Source organism: Oxyura jamaicensis, chromosome 27, assembly GCF_011077185.1.
Source record: "Oxyura jamaicensis isolate SHBP4307 breed ruddy duck chromosome 27, BPBGC_Ojam_1.0, whole genome shotgun sequence".
NCBI lineage: Eukaryota > Metazoa > Chordata > Aves > Anseriformes > Anatidae > Oxyura > Oxyura jamaicensis.
This window is the reverse complement of record NC_048919.1, coordinates 3,694,732-3,713,822: the sequence shown is the minus strand read 5'-3', so window position 1 is coordinate 3,713,822 and position 19,091 is coordinate 3,694,732. Positions and strand designations below refer to the sequence as shown.

The 19,091-nt window shown below is 60.8% G+C and overlaps 1 protein-coding gene and 1 long non-coding RNA gene across 4 annotated transcripts; both read left to right on the top strand.

Moving 5' to 3' along the window:
• The first annotated feature begins 852 nt into the window (after positions 1–852).
• On the top strand, positions 853–18,708 carry FAM117A (family with sequence similarity 117 member A). Of its 3 annotated transcripts, XM_035347894.1 has the most exons (8): positions 853–986; positions 11,993–12,159; positions 15,398–15,493; positions 15,968–16,081; positions 16,412–16,546; positions 17,061–17,280; positions 17,621–17,741; positions 18,204–18,707. In XM_035347894.1, the coding sequence occupies exons 1-8, from the start codon at positions 872–874 to the stop codon at positions 18,541–18,543; spliced, it is 1,308 nt and encodes a 435-aa protein (XP_035203785.1). In that variant the 5' UTR covers positions 853–871; the 3' UTR covers positions 18,544–18,707. The 3 variants fall into 3 exon arrangements, with proteins under 3 accessions (XP_035203785.1, XP_035203786.1, XP_035203787.1); XM_035347895.1 differs by lacking the exon at positions 15,398–15,493 and having other exon boundaries at positions 18,204–18,708; XM_035347896.1 differs by lacking the exons at positions 15,398–15,493; positions 15,968–16,081 and having other exon boundaries at positions 18,204–18,708.
• Positions 1,504–9,319, top strand: LOC118178965. Its single transcript, XR_004756340.1, has 3 exons — positions 1,504–1,515; positions 5,031–5,035; positions 9,192–9,319. It is a non-coding gene; the product is annotated as an uncharacterized LOC118178965 (long non-coding RNA).
• Positions 18,709–19,091: the final 383 nt, after the last annotated feature.

The following is a 19,091-nucleotide window of genomic DNA, read 5'->3' as shown; positions in this document are numbered from 1 at the left end:
TTTCTATTTATAAGCTCCCATCTCAGCCCGGGAGGGGCTGGGGCCTGAAGTTCAGGTGGCCGAGGGAGGGGTACAGACGGTCGGGAGCTCGCTTGGAAATGATGCTGAAATCACAATTTTCTCCCCCAACGGGCGGCTGGGGTACAAGGGGGGCACGGGGTGAGCTCAGGTAAAGAAATAATGAAATAATGAAACCGCAGGGGGGTGGTGGAACAGCCTCAACCCTCGCAGACGGAAGGGAGCGGGGATGGGGGGGGGGGGGGGGGGGGGGCCCCAAGGGCCCCCGGCCCCCCCCGGCCCCCCCCCCCCCCCCCCCCCCCCCCCCCCCCCCCCCCGGCCCCTTCCCGTCGTGCCCAGCGGCCCCCGAAGGTGAAAGAGAAACCGCGCCTGCCCCGCCCACGTGACCCCGCCGCCCATTGGCCGCCGGCCCCGCCGGGCTGCGGAACACAAACACCGCCGGCTCGCTCCCATTGGTGGAGGCGGGGAAGGGGCGGGTCGCTCGGGGCGGTGTGCGATTGGCCGTCCTCAGGAGGGCGGGATTTCGGCGGCGAGCCCTTCTTGTGATTGGTTGCGTGAGGGGACGGAGAGGAGGCGGGGCTCGAGGCGCTCTTTGCTCATTGATTGGCTCTAGCGGGAGGGATGACGCCCGTCAAGGCTAGCAGCGCCTGTGATTGGCTATGGTCGCAGCGCGTGCAGCGAGCGGCTGGCAGCGCGCTCTCACTGGCTATCCCGGAGGGGGCGGAGCCGTTCGCTCTCACAACCACCCAATGAGCGCCGCGGTCCTCTCGCCGGTCCCGCCCCCGAGCGCTGATAAGCGGCGGCAGCGGGCCGCGGGGCTCAGTGCGGCGGGGCGGGGCGGGGCGGGGCGGCCATGGCGGGGGCTGTCGGCACCTCCTGCAGCCGCGGCGGGCCGGGGGGGCTGCAGCCGCTCCGCGCCACTGTCCCCTTCCAGCTCCAGCAGCGCCGCGGGGACGGCGGCCGGGCAGGTAACGGCGGCGGGAGGCGGGCGGCTCCGTTACCGAGCGGGGAGGGGGGGAGGCGGTAACGGCAGCCGGGCTTCGCAACCGGCCGGCTCCTGGTGCCTGGATCGGGGCTGGGGGGGGGGGCGGTGAGGGGTCCTGGGGGGTCGGGGGTGGCAGGACCCCCAGCGGCCCCAGAGCGCTGAGGGGGGGGGGACAGGGAACAAGCGAGGCCGGAGGGGAAAGCGAGCCCCGGGTGCCTGGGGGAGGAGCGGCCGGGACAAAGCCACGCTGCGGGACCCGGGGTCCACGCGTGGGGCCGGAGCGGACCCGGCTCGGCGGCCTCCCGGGGCAGGGCGCCTCGCTCCCCGCCCGCCTCCGTGCCAGCGCCTCGCCTCCCCGGAGGTGGTTTCCCCAGCCCTTTGTTGTGCGCGGCTCCAGCGAGTCGGTAAAGGGGAGACGGGTGGGTTTGTGCTAACGGCGATCCGACCCGAACCGCGGGGCACGGGCTGTGTCCTGGCCGCTTCGTTGAGGTTTATTTAAATGTAATTTCTGGGTGAGCCGGGAACAGCCCCTGGCTTTTCTTCATGTGCGTGAGCTGCTCGTGGAGCTGCTCCTGGCTTCTCGCTCGGCTGTGAGTTGGATCAGGGAGCATCCAAGGACCAGCGAAACGCTCCTTGGGTTGATGGTAAGCTTAGTAGGAGTTCTTCAACAGCAAGAAACATTCGTCAGGGTTTGGGCCAGCCGATCTGGGGGGTGGCTGCCTGGGGTGCAGCTCTCTTGTTGAATGTGGCAGCTCCTTAATCTGCCTGGGACAAGTGAGCGCTGCAGCCCTTCCCGAGGCATGAATTAATGGCCCTTCTGGAGGTGGGACGCGTCTCATTACACCAGACTTAGTCTTCCGTGCCCCTGGCAGAGTCGGTATTGATCAGAGAAGCTATTAAAAGCTTTTTAGTTCAATTTACACTTGAAACGAGTTAATGAAATACACTTTGAGGGCTAGTTTCTCCTTCCTTCTCAGCAGCATGCTGAAATGAAGGTGAAGTTGCAGTTAATTGGGCAATTACTCGGTAGTTTCAGATGTTCCAGAAAAGAAAGCAGAGCTCACAGAAAGGAGAGCCAGGCTGCCTGTCGTCTCTCAGCCCTGGGAGCTCCGTGCTGTGCCTGCTCCTGAGCACCACGCGGCTTTCTGAGGGCAGAGAGGCTGCGGCTCCGCTGACATGAACCAGAATTGCTGGTCTTCATTTCTTCCTGGCTCCGTGCCTCGCTGCTCCGGCTGCAGGAGCTTGAATTTTTCCTCTTGATCGCAGGCTTTTCATACGCGGCTTTGGAAGCGTTTGAATTTCCCCTGCTCTCTGCCTCGGTCGCTCATCGTAAGCTTCGCTTTGCTCCCTGCGTGTGTGGGAGCCGTGGCATTAAACCGGCAGCGTTTAACCGAGACCTGGTGCTGTCGTGACTCCCAATCCACCGCTCCTGCCTTTTGGGAGCTCAACGTGGAAATCTGGCGCTTTATCCCGTCGTTCCCGCAGGGCTCCGCGGGCTTTCTGAGCTGCTCCGGAGCTGCCTGGCTTCTGGGGATCTCGGTGCTCGGAGAGGGAGAGGTGCTGGGCGATCCAGGGGCTGATCCTGCAGCTGCTCTGATAATAGAGGATCCCATTGAAACGAGGAGCAGCTGTTGGGTCTCTCAAAGGGCTTCTGTTGAAAGGAAGAGCTCGAGCAGGGGGGTGCCAGGAAGTAGGGCTGCGAGTCGTTTGAAAGGACTTCACTTGCTGCTTAGACATGAAGAGACCGGGCTGCCTGGCCATGAAGCCGCTACGTGGCGTTGGTGTCGATGTCTTTTAATTCCTTCTCGTAAAGGCGACGTGGATTTAGGTGGCGAAGCAGGTAACGTTTGTGTTTCTTCGGGTCCGGCCGGAGCCGTCCCTGCTGCAGCCGCCTGTCCCGGGTTAGGCAGCTCGGAGGCAGCTGCTGGGGCGGGCAGGGCTGTGCAGGCGCTGTGCTCTCGGCGTGGGCTGAGCTTTGTGGGGACCCCGCAAGTCGAAATCACTTAATCGCAGTGCTCGTGCCGTTTGTGGTCGCGCTCGTTTCCTCCGAAGCCCACACCAAAGCACCTGCTGCTTGGAGAATATCCACGCTTCCAGCCAGACTTCAGCCTCCCTGAGCCTTCGCACGGGAGTCTGCTGCTGGGCTGCCCCCCAGAGCCCAGCCCTCCTCCTCCTCGAGCGCCGCAGGCCTGAAACCTGAGTTTCTCAAAGTAAGACTACCAGAAAAGTCTTTATGCTTGCTTTTTTTCCTGGTATGGCACTAGAGAAGTAGCTTTATTTAAATTGCAGCTCACGTTTTACCGCGTGGTGCCTTGAGAGTAATTGTAGCTGGCTCACTTGGCTCGTGCAGGGAGGGGAACAAAAGGGGATATGGTGAAAAAGCGAAGTCACGTCTGGTGTTACTTCTTCAGCAGACTTTTCACAATGCTCCTTTAAAAGCAGGGAGTAAGTCAGGATGAAGAGCTGGACAAGAAGCTACCGACCAGCTGCTTTTCTGTGTAGCACTGGAATTAACTTCTTGGGGGTTTCAAGGTCGTTGCCTTTCTCTCTTCCAAGCCCTACGCGTGTAGGGCTTCTCATCTCTCTTCCAAGCCCACCACAGCAGCGGTGGAGTGGACAACAACACCAGCAGGATCCAGAGATGCAATTCTCCATCCTCCAGGAGTGGCTTTGACAAGCGCTGCGCCTTTTGCTCTGCCCCCCCCTTGACACCAAAGCCTTACGGATGGCCTCGCTTCGCCAGGATCCCCAGAAATTGGCCAGGCTTCGCCCACAAACCCCCGAATTCTGCGGTGCCTTGTAGCTTTTCGGGAAGTTGGCTGGGCTGCCTCATCTGCTTGGGATGTTGCTGCTTGCCTGCTCGACGTGCCCGTCCCTGGGGTGTCCGGTTGTTTCAGCTGCGTGGATCCCGGTAGAGACGCAGCGAGCAGAGTGCCAAACAGCTTGATTTGGCATCTGGATGAAGCCTGGGCCTGGTGCGTGTTATAGAGGCAGACGAGTGGGCCGCTGTTCACAGGCAGCGCCGTCCAAGCGTACGTTTAGCAAAATGAAAATGTTTCTCTAGGAATAAAAACGTCCGGTTACCACCTGAAAGTGCTGCGGGCTTGCTGCCGACGTGGTGGTGATCCGGCAGAGCCGCCACCAGCCTCTCTCTCCCCTTCTTTCCTTTGCTGCCGGCGTCACGGAACGAACGCGGGGGGGTCTCCTTTCCCCCCTCCTAACCCTACTGAATAGCTCGAGTACTGGTGGTCGCTTTAGGGCTCGGTGTGCGGTGGTGTTTCTGCGGCCCGGGGGACGAGTGGAAAGCCTTGAGCTACCGAAATAGCGGCCCAGGTGTTTGCGGTGTCTGCTCTTGGCTTTTTTTTCGTGCTGCTTAACGCCCGTAGATCGTTTTTGTAAGCAAATGAGCAAGGAAGCCCCGGATTTGAAACATCGATACGCTCAGAATTGAAGATGTGTAGAGGAGGAGTGTCTCAGCTCGCTCTGAGCTCCAAAAATAAGCGAAAACCCTCCAGTGAGTGTGCAGGGGGTGCCACGGGAACCCTGCGCTGCTGGGCAACGGCTGCTTCCCAAGCTTGGCTTCTTCCAGTTCCGGCATTGATCACGACAAAGCAGTTCTGCTTCTGCCTTCAGGGTTTGGCTGGGGGTCAACGAGAGAAGTGAGGGGTTAAGCACGAGCGGGGAGCCGTAATGGGGAAAGGGTGGGCGTGGAGAGACCGGTCCAGGGATGGGAAAACCTCGAAGGTGTCCTGCTGCTGCACGAGCCGTGAAGAATCCGGCTTCTGTCCGAGGAAATGAGATCCCTCTTTGTACAAAACGCGGCTGAGCACAACGCCGGGGCTCAGGTTTGGAGTCGGAAGGCTGCAGGTGGCTTTTGTTTGGCGTAGAACGAGTTTCTGGCGCGGTAATTGGAGCCCGTTCGGGGCCGGCGCAGCCCTCAGCTGATAAGGATCATCCCTTCAGCCTAAAACCTGCTGCTCCCGGTTTGTTACCCTCTGGATACGGGTGTGGGAAAGGGGAAACAAAGGACACGTCTGTAACTCACCCTGCCTCGTGCTGACAGTCTGCGGGCGAAACAAGTTTCTCCCTGCTTTAAAATGCTGGGGATGACATCAAAAGGCAGATTTATCAGGGGGGGGGAAGGGAAGGGACGGGACCAGAGGAACTCGGAAGCTCTCGGCTCGTTTCCCCTCCGTAGGTTCTTGTTGCTGACTCTTTTGCCTGGGGTTTATCAGGTTTGCAGGGGCCGTAGCAGAGTTCGCAACGTTTGTGGGTGGAAACTGAAGCCGGGCACCTGCTTGTGCGGAGCGGAACCAGTTCGGTGCCAGGTGGGGGGGAACGTCTCGCTGCCCGGCGTGAAGAGACGAGCGCTCGCCCGGCGAGAGAATTGACTGAGCCCCGGAGCGCGGCCGGCTCTCTGTGTGCAAAGCTCGGCGCTGAAATAGCGGGTGAGTGGCGAGGCTTCGCAGCCGCCTCGACTCCACCAGGCTGATGTTGGCACTTCCCCATCGCTCGCGCAGCTCAAGGTGGCTGTGCGGGGAGACCCCAACAGCAAACGAGCGTTGGACCTGTGAGAACATTCCCTCGTGGGATCCCTGTTTGGCCATTTTGCGCTTAAAAACGATTCTTCTGCTCTCAATCGAGCCACCTGATAATTCAGGGGTGACCGCAGAGGAAGCGAGGCACGTATCGAGGCGGGTCGGGTGGTTCATCCTTTGAAAACGCTGGGAGAAAATTGTCTCCGCGCTCGCCCGCAACCTGCTGCGTGACTCCGTCAGGCTGCTTCTCTTCCCCCGCCTCGTTTTCTCATCTTTTTTTTTTTTTTTGCCATCTTCTCGGTCTGAAAGCGTTCAGGAGCAGGATCTACTGAGTTTGCACAGCTCCTGGCGTGCCGGAGCCCGCTCTGCACAACGGGGTCAGGTGAGCTGTAGCAGCGAGCCGCTATTCACCGTGCTATTCTCCTCCTCCAGCTGGAGCCCGCACGAGGAAGGTGATGCTCAGGGAACTCAGGTGCTGTGACTTCGCCCGGTGCAGAATCGTTCCAGTAGCTGCTCGCTGGGCCCTCCGGGCAGGTGGCTTAACCAAAATCAGTCACGGAGATGACTGCGAAAGAGGAGGGCAGCGGGGCTCGGCGTGAAGTGCTGATGTGATTTCTGTAGCCGTCCGCGTGGGGAGGACGAGCTGCTTTTTCCTCGTTTTCCGCCTTGTCTGTAACTGTCGAAACACAAAGGGTGGCTTGCTCTGTTTGCTTTGCTTCAGGCTGGAAGACTTCCAAGGGCTTGGGAATCAAAGGTTTCTCACCTCGAGCTGAGCGAGAGCCCTGCCTTCTGCCGGGATCCTGATCCCTGGATGCGTATCAGGAATTGATTTAAGGAGGTGTAACAAAAAAGGAGGAATAAACCCCAAACCCAACCCCCATCTGCATAGCTGAGGGTTCGCTCCCCTGCTAGGGGTGATGGGGGCAACTCCTCGGTCATCTGTGCTTCCAGATGAGAGCGAGTCCTAAAGATCTCACGTTTAAACAGGTTTTTGCTTGTTCCCGAACCTCCCTCATCGTTCGTGCGAGGCTGCCGGCACATCTGTGGTTTGCTTCTGGTTCTTCCACGAAGTTCAGAGCGTGGAAGGCGGCTCGGAAGCGCTCCCCACCTGTACTGGTGGGAAAGAGACGGTTCTGCTGGAAGGTCCCGCTGCCGCGGCGTCTTGCGTCAGGCTGGATTGAGGAGACGTGCGCTTCAACCGGAGGCTGCGAGGATGTTGAAATTCTTCAGGTTGTTTTATCATCTGAAAAACAAACTTGGAAAGAATTAAGATAAAGGGGAAAAGTTCAGCTTTTCCTCCATTAACCGAGCGCTCAGCTCCAGCTTCAGGCCTTGAGCAGCGGTCGAGGGAGTTGCTGTTTACCAGTGGCCAGAAAAACCCAAAACCACCAAAAAAAAACCCACCCCGACAGCTCGAACCGCTGGTGTCCCACGGGAATTTCCCCCCGATGAGACCTGCAGATGCTCCGTCCTTCGGGCAGCCCTGTCCGGCCTCGCTCCTGAGGCAGCCAGGGAGCAAGGATGGCAAAGCCTGGAATTTCTTCAAAACCTGGAATTTCTGCCCTGGGCTCCGGGGCTGGTTCGGGGAAGCCTCCGGGGCCGGGTGGGATCAGAGGGGGGCTCCCAGCGGGGAGCTGTTCGCTGGGATCTGCTCCACCCCTGGCTGGAGCCAGCGACTGCGGCGTCCTCCTGCTTGCCCAGCGCCCGTCCACGTGGGAGAAGCGCCGAAGCAGAGGAAGGTGGCGCGGCTTTTCTTAGAAGGTCGTGCTTTGGGAACAGCTGGTACTTGGTTTTTTTTTTCGGCTGTCTTGAGCTGTTTGAGCAAGAGTCGCGAGGGGCGGCGTGGTTTAACCGCAGCTTCTGTCCCTTCGCCGGAAGGCGCGATGGATTTCAGCGCTCTGAGGGTTCGGCGTTCCTCTGTTACTGAAATGAGCAAAGAGCCCTGAAATCCCGCCCTGGTCTGGGTGTGAATTCCCCTTCGGTTGTAAATCTCCCTAAAGGGGTTCGAATTTTAACCAAGGCCCAGAGGTACGGGTGTGAGGCGCTGCCGTCCCGGAGACCTGGGCTGAAAAAGACGATGCCAGGAGTTGCGCTGAGCCGTGCCGTTGGTCCTGCCGTGGCTGTGGGAGTTTTTCTGGGAGCAGCTGAGGGTTGTGTTCATCGCTACCTTTTACTCTGCCTGTAAATTCGGGGTTCGTTCTCCTCCAGAAACCACTTAACGTTCAGATTGCTCTTTTCTTGCAGCCACGCATCAGCTGCAAGTGGCTCCCCTGCTGCCTTCTCCCCGGTTATCAACTTCTGACCGTAATTCCTGGGCTTGGAGTCAGCCTGCCCGTTGTGCCGGGGCTCAGCTCCGTGGGCCTGGTGTAAATCCTCAGCGTTGGATTTACAGCCTTGGTTTTTACACCCTTTGGTTGCCTGCCGTCTCCTCCGGGTCCCTGTCTCCATTTCGGGCTCGTTGTCCCCTCCCTGACGCAGACCCGGCGGGCGGTGTCTCGGCGCGGGGGAAATCCTCTCTCTAGCTTCTGTGGCCTTCCACCTCAGCACTCCTCCAGCTCTGGGCCTCGCTTTCTTGCGCTCGCTTCCTGCCGCGGCGGCTGGGTGTGACCCTGCCGTCCATCCCTGCCCCACGCTGCTGGTTTCCAGCTCCTGCAGCTCTCGGCGCTGTCCCAGGGCCAAGATTTTACACGGCCCGAAGAACGACTGAGGCCGCCCGGTCGCCTGCTGGGGGTTCTCAGAACACAGAGGTCGGCTCCTCGCAGGATCCCGTGGAGGTGTTCTCAGGAGGAGCGTGCAGGAGCAGCCCTTGGTGTGCCGTGAGGAGGTTCCTGAAATCCTCACGTTTCTTCTAAAAACGAAGCGTGCCGTAACGGGAACAACGCTGGGAGAAGCCCTTTTTTTTTTTATTTCCTGCGCAGGTTTTTAGCCTTTGCTGTGTTAAAAGCTCGGGACTCTTCAGAAATCGGTGGCTGCAGTCTGGACACAAATTCCTTCATCTGCTCGGTGAGGGGAAAGAAAAGCAAAACGTGCGGCCGTGTTTCTGCAGCTCGCTGCTGGGAGTTGAGGCTTGCAACAAGCCGTCAGCCAGCTCGGTTCGCCGTGATGAAACTGCAGGGAGGTTGAAATGAGACCTCACAGGGTTACAACGTCGAAGCTTCGCTTTTGGTCATCTCAGCAACGCCTCCACGAGCAGGGGCTGCTTTGGAAATGCCCGGCTGAAATCTTTTGGGTCCCCAGAGGTGGCCTCTGTGATCCCTCTGACCAAACCTCACCAGGTTTAGGTCAGAGGAGCTGCGATTCCTTCCCTCGTACGGTCACTTGGAAGTCCTGCACGCGTCTTCTGTCCAGTTAGGCTCTAAAACAAGAAGAGGGAGGGTGGAAACAGGCCTGGGGTGCAACGGGGGACCCGCATCCACGGCCAGCAGCCCGCTTCGGGGCGAGCTTTGGCTGAAAGGTGTCCCCGGGGCGCGGGGTGCTGCTGTGGTTTGGCAGCCCCGTGAGAAATTCAGCTTGGCCGTCGGTGTCGTCCTCCTGTCCCCCAGGTCAGCGGCGTCACCCGGGTGTCACCTGGCTCTGCGGAGAGCGCCGCGAGGTGCACGCGAGGGAAGCCGGTACAGAACCGAAAGAATTAGCTGTCAGTGCTGCCGCAGCAGGGGGAAGGTATTTGCATGAGTTAATTATTGACAGGGTTGCTTGGGCTCCATCCCGGCTAAACGCTTCCTGACAAACACTCCTGAAAGCTCACAACTCCTGCTTGAGCTCATAACGTGGAAACTGCCCCCAAAACCCTTTGGGAGAGCTGGTTAGGTTGAACCAGGGGCTGTTGCTTTTCACGCTCCGTCACTTTGAGATAGATTTTGCGTGGACACGTTCCAGAAAACCACCAGGATCAGCGCGTCCCCCAGCTCCTGAGCAGCTCAGTGATACTGGAGGGTCAGTTTCCCCAGGGCAAAATCTGCGGGGGAAGGAAGGAAGGAAGAAAATCTTCCAACTCCTGAGAGCAAGCAGCAGTGGCAACGCTAGTTCTGCTTGTCACCATCTGCAGATTCAGCTTTAGGTGCTGGTCACTGACCAGAGACTCTGGAAGTCTTGGGGTGGTGAATTGAAAGTAATTTCAGTCCAGTTTTTTACGAGTTGCCTAAAGCCTGTTGTTGTCTTCTTAGACACAGGGATTGGCTGCCTTAGGAGACTCTTTAGGAAGCCCTGAGCTCCCTGATGAGGTTGGGGAAGAGTAGGGAGCCTGCAAATCTACAGCAGCAGTCCTGCGAACAAACCGCGACCTTCCTGCTTCTAAACGCCCCCGTGGCTGCACCCTGCTCGACTTGAGGCTGCGCCAAAGCCTCCTGCGGCGCTCGGAGGCCGACCGAGTGGCTCCCGGAGATAGAGCGACGGTTCCCTTATCTCCAGCAGCTCCGCTGTCCCACGGAAAGTAGAAGCGGCTCCCCGACCCGACGCTCCTCGGCTGGGTGGCTGCCTCGGCGGCTGCCTTGGCCCCAGTCCAGCGCTCGCGGCCAGGTGGCAGCTGTGCAGGCTCGGTGCCGGGGGGGGGGGACGGGACACGATAATAGCGCGGGGCTGTAAACAGGACGCTCCACCCTGCCGCTGGGTGCTGCGCACAACCCAGCCCGGCCTCCGGTGGCCACACAGCCCTCCCCCCCCCCCCCCCGCGCTCTGCCCCTGGGTAGCCTCTGGGGGTGCTTCGGGCGTCCCGCGGGGGGTGGGTGCGGTCCTTTCCGTGGTGCCGTCCCCTCCGCGCTCTCCCTTTTGAGCTGGGTATGGCGGCGGCGGCCCCTTTGGGCGAGGAAGGTGCCCCCCCAGTCACCCGGAGCCCTTTGGAGAGGTGCGGGGGAGCCTCTGGGGAGCTGTGCGGGACGAGGGGCGGCCGCTGGCGGGGCTGCGGTGGCCGTGGGCCGGCCCAGCTCAGCCCGGGGGCTCCCCGGTGGCGGCAGCGTTGATTTGTGCCAGAAACCTCGGGGAGAGGCAGCTGGAGCCGTAACGGAGATGCACGTTACGGAGCCTGTGGGGGCAAGGAGGCACCGGAGAGGAAGCTGCAGACACTAACGAGCTTCTAAATGAGTTAGGGGTGGCTGCCATAGGCTGTCGGAAGCAGGGAGCATGACCTGAAATGCCAGCTGGACCCAGCACAATATGCCTTGAGTCCTGTGCGGACCTTCCCAGGCGTGGCTGCGGTGCGAGGCCTAACGGGGCCCTCCCAGGTGCCTTTGTTCCCACCCTTCTCTCCCCTACAGCCGGAATTCCGCTCTCAAAGGGCACTTCAGCTGATAAAAGGGCGTATTTAACAGGCCCCGAATGTCTCAGCTGTGAGCCCGCAGGATGCGGGGCAGGGAGTGCTGGAACACCTTTCCATACAGAGCTGCTGAGGCTGCTTTTGGTGTGGGTGCTCCCTGCCTGCCCCGATTCTGAGGAGGAAGGGAGAGAACGACGTCTGTACGGAACGCTCCCGGAGCAGAGCTGCTCGCGGCCTCAACGTCTCGCCAGGAGGCCACGGGGCCGCTTTTAAGTTGCGCGTGTCATCAACCTGAAATGCAAACGGCCCTTTCTGCTGGCCTCAACTTGCCTCTCTTCCTGAAAGTCTCGAGCAGGCAGCGTGGAGGCCGGGCAGCGCGGAGCTGCTGGGCAGGTGTCCGCGCTCGTCCTTCCTGCTTGGCGCTGAGCGAGCGCGCGCTCCTCCTGGTGGCACCGAGCCCTCGCGCGGTCCAGCTGGAGACCCAGAACCGCCGACGGTCCCTCGTTGTCCCTCGGGCTGGAAGCAGCAGCCCGCTTCCTGGGGGAACCTGAGGCACGCAGCCTGCCTTTCCCTGCTGGGTCGTAGCACGGGAAGAGCCGGGCGTCTCCACCCGGGCATTGTGCTGGTAAGAAACGCGGCTCCGCAGAGCGGGGAGTGCTTTTTCTGTGGTGCTCGTGTAAAAGCAAGGTGGCCGTGTCAAGAATTCTGCTCGGTTGTGCAGCAGCAACCTTGGCTTAGTCTGGAATGCCTGATCAAGGGTTTTGAGCAGCCACTTGAGGGCTGCAATAAAACCTCTTGTTCTAAAGGAGCAATCTGGTGGCGATAAGCAAGAGACGAGCGCTGAGCAGAGGAGCGGGGAGGAGGGCAGCCAGGCCACCAGCCTTCTTCGTGTGGCCCGCTGCTGAAGTGCTGCTTCTGTTGCTCCTTGTTTTGATAGCTGCCTCGGAGCAGCAAAACTGTCCCCGCGGGGCGGCGGCGCGGCCTTGGCACCAAAGCTCTCGTTGCTGTGGGAGCAGGACCCCGGGGGGGGTGCGTCAGAAGCACGGGGACTTGGGTTTCCGAAACATGAACGGGCTTCTCCGGGCTGTAGGTGCTGATTCCCTTCTGGTGATCTCTGTGCTTGGTGTGGGCTCGTTAATCGGGGCGGCTTTGGCTGGGTCTCGGCTTCGGATGTCTTACCCTGTTCTCTCGCCCCTTGTCTAGCCAGCGTGCCCTGTGCTGCTGCTGGGGAGAAGACGTGCCGGCCCCGGCAGCCCCGCGTGCGGCGCACCTCCTCGCTGGACACCATCGTGGGCTCCTACCTGCTGGGACAGTGGCCGCGGGATGCCGAAGGAGCTTCTGCTTCGTGCGTGAATGACAAAGCTACCCAGGTACCGCTGCAGAGCGCCCGGGCTGGCTCTGGGCCGAGAGAGGGCTGCAGAACCGAGACCTAAGGTGGGGGAGAAGAGGGAAAGCGTTCAGCCTCCGTCTGTCCAGCTGCGACTTTCTAGGAAGGCTCTTTTATTTTTTTTCCCCCCTTTTGCTTCTCAGCTTCGATTGATTCCACTTTGGTGCGGAGCTGGAATTTCCTTGGCCTTGTTTGGAGGCAGATGGCCTCCGGCTTTCTGCTCCAGCCCTGGCTCAGCACGAGGCTGGTTTTTTTTTTTGTCTGGCTCGCAGCTGTGGGCCAAGCCCTTACATAACGCTCGCGGGCTGAGTGCCACACGCTGCGAGAAGGCCAGGGTGCTCCCACAGAAGGGCTCGCTAGCACGAACAACGCAGCTCTCTGCTCTAGGATGGCAAAGCTCCAGACCTCGAGGAACTCTTAGCAACCTGTAAATATTACTGTCCGGCAGCAAATAGTGCTGGCCTATCTGCGGAGGTGAAGGAATTCAGAGGGATAAGAGCATCCGCTTGCCTCACGAGCCGTTCATTTAGCGCACTCAGTCCGCGTTAACTTGCTGCTTGATCTCTGCCAGTCAACAATTTGTAACTGGGCTGTTTGCAGGAAGTTCTCCATTGGATTCCAACTTCCATTGTCCTTTTCCAGCGTGTTCTCGCCTGCTTTTGTTTCAGCCCTGATGCCCAAGAGCACCGCTGAGGGCAGAGGCTGGAGAGGAAGGGAAAGAATTTGTCCAACTTGCTTTCTGAGTCCGAAGCGTGCCCTTCCTTTCTGTCCTAAAGCGGACGGGCACGCTTAACCCCGGGGCTTCAGAGCTAAATTAGTTCGGTCCCGTGGGGGAAAAGGCTGGCGAAGTGGGGCAGCTCCTTCCCAGAACGGAGGCAGCACCGCCGTGGTGCTGAGCTGAAGGCTCCCGCAGCGAGTAGGCCGGGCGTGTGGCAGTCCTCGGCCACCTGCAGGCGTCTTGGAAACGCTGATTTCACCTTGCAACGGGCCCCAGAAAGGCGCAGGGACCCCCACACGCGCAGCCTCCGGTCTGGTGTTGTCGGGAATAACGAAGTCCTCGCTTCCAGCCCGCCCGCTGCGTTAACGAGCCGTTCCTCGCTGCGACCTCCAGGACTTTGCCACTCCTTCCATGCTTTCCGTTATCGACGCGGGGACTTTCCCTGCTAGCCGGCACGTGTTTACCTCCCCCCCCTTGGTCAGCCACCCATCAGCTGTTTCGCAGAGCTCTGGAGGTTTGCTGTCGTAGGGTGGGTCAGTGAGATACAGGCGCAGGTGCTCGCTGCGGGGGGGGGATGGCAGCCGCGTGCATGATTGGAGCTCGTGGCTTTATCTCGCTGTGCAGAGCGTTTCTCGCTCCTCTCGCTGAGGAAGCGGTTTTGCCGCAGTTAGTACAAGAGGTTCCGTAACTTCCTTCTGCCTTGACAGTCTGCCTGCCAGAGGTGGCGTGCCCGCTCTATTTTCAGGCCTTCCTATTGCGACGAGCAGCTCTTTTTAGGCCTTTTCTCCTCCTTTTTAAGCCCTCTTTCTCTGCGGTGTCACGGGTGGACTGCAGTGAGGGGCTTCTGGCACGGGGCGGTGCAGGGTGCTGCGGCTCAGGAGCCTTCCTGTGCTTGGGAGGATTTTCTCCCGTGCCCTGGGCTGTTCCCGGCAGCCAGAGCTGAGCTTTTCGCAGACTCGCCTCTCGCGGTCATGTGGGATGGAGCTGGGGTCTTCTCCTGTAGGCTTTCAGCTTTCCTCCTCGCCTTCCTTCCGCACGGGATCCGTGGGGATAGGAATGGACGCAGGGCTCTGGGTGAAACGCCAGCTCCTGAGCTGTTCAGGAGAGAATATTTGAGGTAGGAAGTGAGCTCAGGCGTGCCACGCGCTGGAACGGCGAGGTTGGTGCTTGCTGTAGGACTTCCTATAGCACCGGTCCTCGGCACTGCGCGGGGATGACAGACTCCTCTGGGAGAAGGAGTTTCTCCTCTCAAACCCCACTGACCGCTGAAATCGGAGTGACCCCTGTGCCGCGATGTCTGCTGCTCACAGAAGTGGAGACCTGGGCAGCAAGCGGTTGTAGCTGTGCAGAAATTGGTGTGCTCTGCCTGAGGTGCGTGAGGGACGGCTTAAATCAGCCTGGAACGCAGGAGGAGGTCGGGTTGCTGTCCCCAAGCCACCTGCATCCCGTTACAAAAGGGAAGCCCGGTACCTCTCTAGGTGTCACTCGCCTCGTTCCTTTGGTTTAAACAGGCTTGAGAACGTTTTGAGAGCCTCCTGTCCTCCTCCTGCCTCGGTGGGGTTGCTCAGATCAGCTGCTGTTCTCGCAGCGGCCTCTGGGGCAGCGGCCTCTGGGGAGCTCCGTTAAGCTGCTTGGAGAGGCTCCGTTCTCAGGCCCCTTGCGCCTCCTGGCAGCCTCTCGCCGGGGGACGGAGGAGGGGGAGCGTTGTCCAAAGCCTCCCCCAGAAACGGCAGGCAGCGGCGACACGGGGGCGACGTGTGAAGCACCGGGACGGTGAGGGAAAAATGCTGGTCAGCCTCGAAACCGCTGCGCCCTGGGGACCGTTCTGGTCCACGGAGCCTGAGCTCGCTGGAAGGAAGCTCACGCCCTGTGCCGATCAGACGGACGGCCCCATGCCCATCGAGATGCAAAACGGAGCTGCTTGGACAAGAGCCCCGCGACGTGCTGCCGGGGCTGTTCCTGCACGCAGGGAGGCGGCTGCGAGCTGCCAGCCCCGCGGCCGGGCTCTCCCAGCGCCGCGGCAGCGAGCCCGCGGGCCGATCTGGGTTTGGTTACGCCTCTGAACTCTGCGACGGGAGCCTGAGGGCTCCGAATCGAGCGGTCGGGCATGTTCTCAACCCCTGGGGGAGGCTTTTCCCTCCCGGTAACGCTGCCTCGTGCGGCGAGTGCCTGAAACCCGACGGCGCGGGGCGTCAGAGCAGTTGTGGTTGTCGCTCCAGAGCTTGGTGAGCTTTGTCTCGCCGGGTGTTTGCGGTGCTGAAGCCGCAGATTTCTGGGCAGGTCCCTCCCCTGCAGGTCTGGGGGGGGTCCAGGTTCCCAAGAGGCAGGCGTTGAGTCAAAATGTGCCGCGGTTTTGGCGAACGCCCGGGTGTTAACGGGGGAAGGCTGGAACAGGGCTGTGAAGGGGCAGCACTTGATGACTTTCCTTCTTTAGGACTCCACCACAAGTCTCCAGCACGGTCAATGTCGTGATTGTTCTCAGCAATGTTTCTCCTCGCTTCAGACTCCGGTGTCCTGGCATGACGCGGAAGTGGGGAAAGCCAGCTCCAGTCCTCACAAGCGTTCTGCTTCTTGGGGTAGCACAGATCACCGCAGAGAGGTAACGCGGACCGCTCCCGATGCTTCAGCAAGATCTGTGTTAGTCCTTAAGGCCCCTGCTGGCGTGGGAGGGCAGCGGGAGGACAGGGTTTTGCTGCTGGAGACGAGACGTTTGGCCCCCGTTCTCGTCGCCAGCGCTCGGTGATGCGACGAGAGGCCGACCTCGCAGGCAGCCGATGGGAAGAAGCTCGGAGGTGGCGCGGTGAGCGTGGGGTCCGGCCCCGTAGGTGGTGGCAGACGTCCCGCTGGTGGAGCTGGGTTGGCAGCGGGGGGGAGTCCGTGCCGAGGCCTCGCGAGTGCTCCTGGTCCATCCCCTGCGAGGTGGCCGGAGCTGCTCGTGGCGCGACTGAAGCTGTCTCTGTCTTGGCACTTCCTCGCGGGTTGAAGGAGAGGGGGAGGAGGAGCCGAGGCACGACCCTTTTTGGTGGAGGTGGGTTGCCTTGCCCGGTTCTGCAGCTGCAACTTTGTTTGCTAGATTGCCAAACTGAAGCAACAGCTCCAGCGAACAAAACTAAATGGCAGAAGTGGCAAAGAAAAGGAGAAGAGCTCCCCGCTGCAGGGGGACCGTGATGTCCTTGGATCGCTCAGGGTACGTTCACGTCTCCCTCTGCTCTGCTGTCGCGGTGCCTCCTGGTGAGGCGGAGAGCGCGCTCCTGCAGGCAGGCGTCCAGGCTTTCCTCAGGATTTCACTCTGCTTTCTGAGAAAGGAGATATTTATTTTTTTCTCCTCTTTTCCCCCCACCTCTTCAGCACGTCCCTGTGCCTCGATCTGCAGGTACTGGGCTTACACGGCTCTTCTGTCCGTCCTCTCTGGGCAGCTGCCTGGAGGGCTCTGGCTGAGCTCTGTGGGACAGGAGGGAACCGAAACGCCTCACTTGGTGCGGATGCAGCTAATGCCTCTGACTCTGGATCGTTACAGGACTCTCCTTCAGGCTTCCTTTCTCCGTCTGCTGTTCTGAGGCTCAGCCCCTGCTTGCACAGGAGCCTGGAAGGGCTAAACCAGGAACTGGAGGAAGTGTTTGTGAAGGAACAGGGAGATGAAGAGCTTCTGAGGGTGAGTGAAGGTCGCGAGATTGCCCTGAATCTCCTGGGTGGTCCCCGACATCCTTTCCTCCGAGGACACTCTCTGCCTGTATGTTTCTTGGCCACGGGGACGGGCTCCGTGTCTGGTTTCGTTCTGTTCTGGGCGTGTAAATGGCCGAGTTGTGCCAAGCAGCTGCTGGCTTCCCTCCTTAAAGCTCGCTGGTGCTGCGAGAGATGAGCCAGTGCTCACCTCGGGCTAGACGACGCCTCGCTGACAGCATGAAGGGGCTGTCGCAGACAGGCATCCAGAGGCCGTTTTGTGCTGTGCAGAGGTGACCCCAGCCAGCTTGTGAACCCTTACGCATGTTAGGGAAGGGTCCCTGTCCTTCTGCTTTGCCAACGGCTGCCTCGCTCCCTGGGGTGGAAGCCGTCCCTCCGTCGGCATCCAGCACCCCAAGCAGCTGCTACCTGTAGGTGCCGTTGCTGCTGCGCCTTTTCCCTGCTGAAAGGGTTTTTGCTCTGCTAAGGCTTTGCTTTTTCCCCAGATCTTGGATGTCCCAGACGGCCACAGGGCACCAGCGCCTGCCCAGAGAGGCTCTGGAGATGCAGCCCTGACTCTGGAGCCCAGCAGCGGCAGCTGCAGCAGCCTCTCGCTTTCTCCTTCCCCGTCCGTGCCTCTCCGCCCTTCTCCACGCACCCCGGGGAGGCTGGCAGCAGAAGAGCTCTCTGCTGCGGATGAGGCGCAGCCGGATCCGAAGGAGAAAGGTAAGCGCTGAAAATCTGGGGGGGCAAAATGGGAGGGGCACAAGGGGCCTGCGCTGTGGTGGCCGCGGTGCTGTGGCTCCCGCTTGGTCTCTGCACGCGAGATGGGAGCGAGATTGGAGAGTGGAGGACCTGGAGAGCTCAAACCGTTGCCCTCCAAGCGGGTGGGGTCCTGTAGGGGGTGCAGGATGGGAGCTGGGAACCCCACGGGTAAAACGCTGCAGCTTTAGGGTGTGGCTGCAGCCTGCAGGCGCGGGGTTTAGAAGAGCAGGCCCGGGGTTGGCTTCTGGTGCTGCTGGGATCTTTGAAAAATGTCTCCGAAAGTATTTCTTCTTCCCTACAGAGGAGGGCAGCCCTTCTCCAGTCCTGGCCTTCGCTTCTTCTCCTCGGCCCAACCACAGCTACGTGTTTAAACGGGAACCTCCTGAGGGATGCGAGAAAGTCCGTGCCTTTGAAGAAGCCTCGTAAGTAGGAGGAGCTGTGGGCAGCGGGGAGCTCCCGTGGGGCAGGGCCAGGGGCAGCTGAGGCTGCTGGTGCTGCAATTGTCACCCCTGCCCTGTGCTAGAAGTGGGAAACGGTCTCTAAGAACCCGTTTGCCTGACAAAACCCTGGCTGCTCAGGTCGTGGTGGAAGAGCTGGGAGCTGAATCGCCAGCGCTGAGACCCTCGGGAGGATCTCGGGATTCCTGCCCGTCGCAGCCCGTGGTTGTTCTCAGCACAGCCTCTCGAGGCGGCTCACCTGAAAATAACGGTGCTTTCAGAACAAAAAGGCCTTTTTGTGCCGCTCTGCGTGAGCAGCGGTCCTCGCAGCAAAGGCAGTGGTGCTTTTCGTCGGCTCTTTGACGAGCGCGCGACTCCGGGTGCCTTCCTGCAGCCGCGGGCAGCTCTGGGGGTCCCGTTCCTGACGGCATCCTGTTCCTCCCTCAGCTCCCCCGGCCCCGAGCAGAGCTTCCAGCCTTCCTGCCCAGATAAGAACAAAGTGCACTTCAACCCCACCGGCTCTGCCTTCTGCCCCGTCAGCCTGGTGAAGCCTCTCTTCCCCAACGTGGGCTTCCTCTTCAGGGGCTTCCCGGCGTCTTCCAGCCCCGGCGCGGGCCCGTTTCCCTCCTGCCAGTCCGCGGCCCCCTCCCCGTTCCTCGGGGTGCGGAAGGACGCTGCGGTCGACGGCTTCGGCGACGTCTCCAAGTCGCCCGCGTTGAATTACGAACACTGGAAGCGCGGCCAGCCCGAGGAGAGCGTCGTCTTCCACAGCTCCCTGGTGGTGTGAAGCCCAGGGGAAGGCAAGCCAGCAGCAGCAGCTCTGGCTCCTCCGTGTGCGGCTCTCGGCCAGCCCGTGGAGACAAAAGTGCCTTGAAGGTGGGACTTGAGAGCCACGAGGCAGCCCCGGGGTTGAGAAACCACAGCGGGCTTCCTCCGAGGATGGTAGGAACTGCCAAGTACCGCGCGCCACGGGCCTCCTCGCTGCGAGAGGGGCTGGTTTCTCCGAGCCTCCCCCGGTCGAAGCACTTTCCTGCATTGAATCGTCGGCGTTCCCTGCGTGATTGTTCCGCTGGTGATGAGCAGCGCCCAGCAGAGGCAGAGCCGGGCTCCCCAGGCCTCGAACGCAGCCGAGACGGGAGGCTTCAGGCGCTTCTCCCCCCTGTGGCTGGCTGCCAGCTGGGAACCCCTGCGGGGGTGGAAGGGGGGAGAAGGGGCTCGGAGGGTGGCTGCCCCCGGCCGTGGGGAGCAGGAGGCGATGCTCACCTGCACATCGGCTCCTCGCGTGGCACGGGGAGGGCTGGGGAGCGGCGTGTCCCCCCCTCTGCCTCCCCGGGT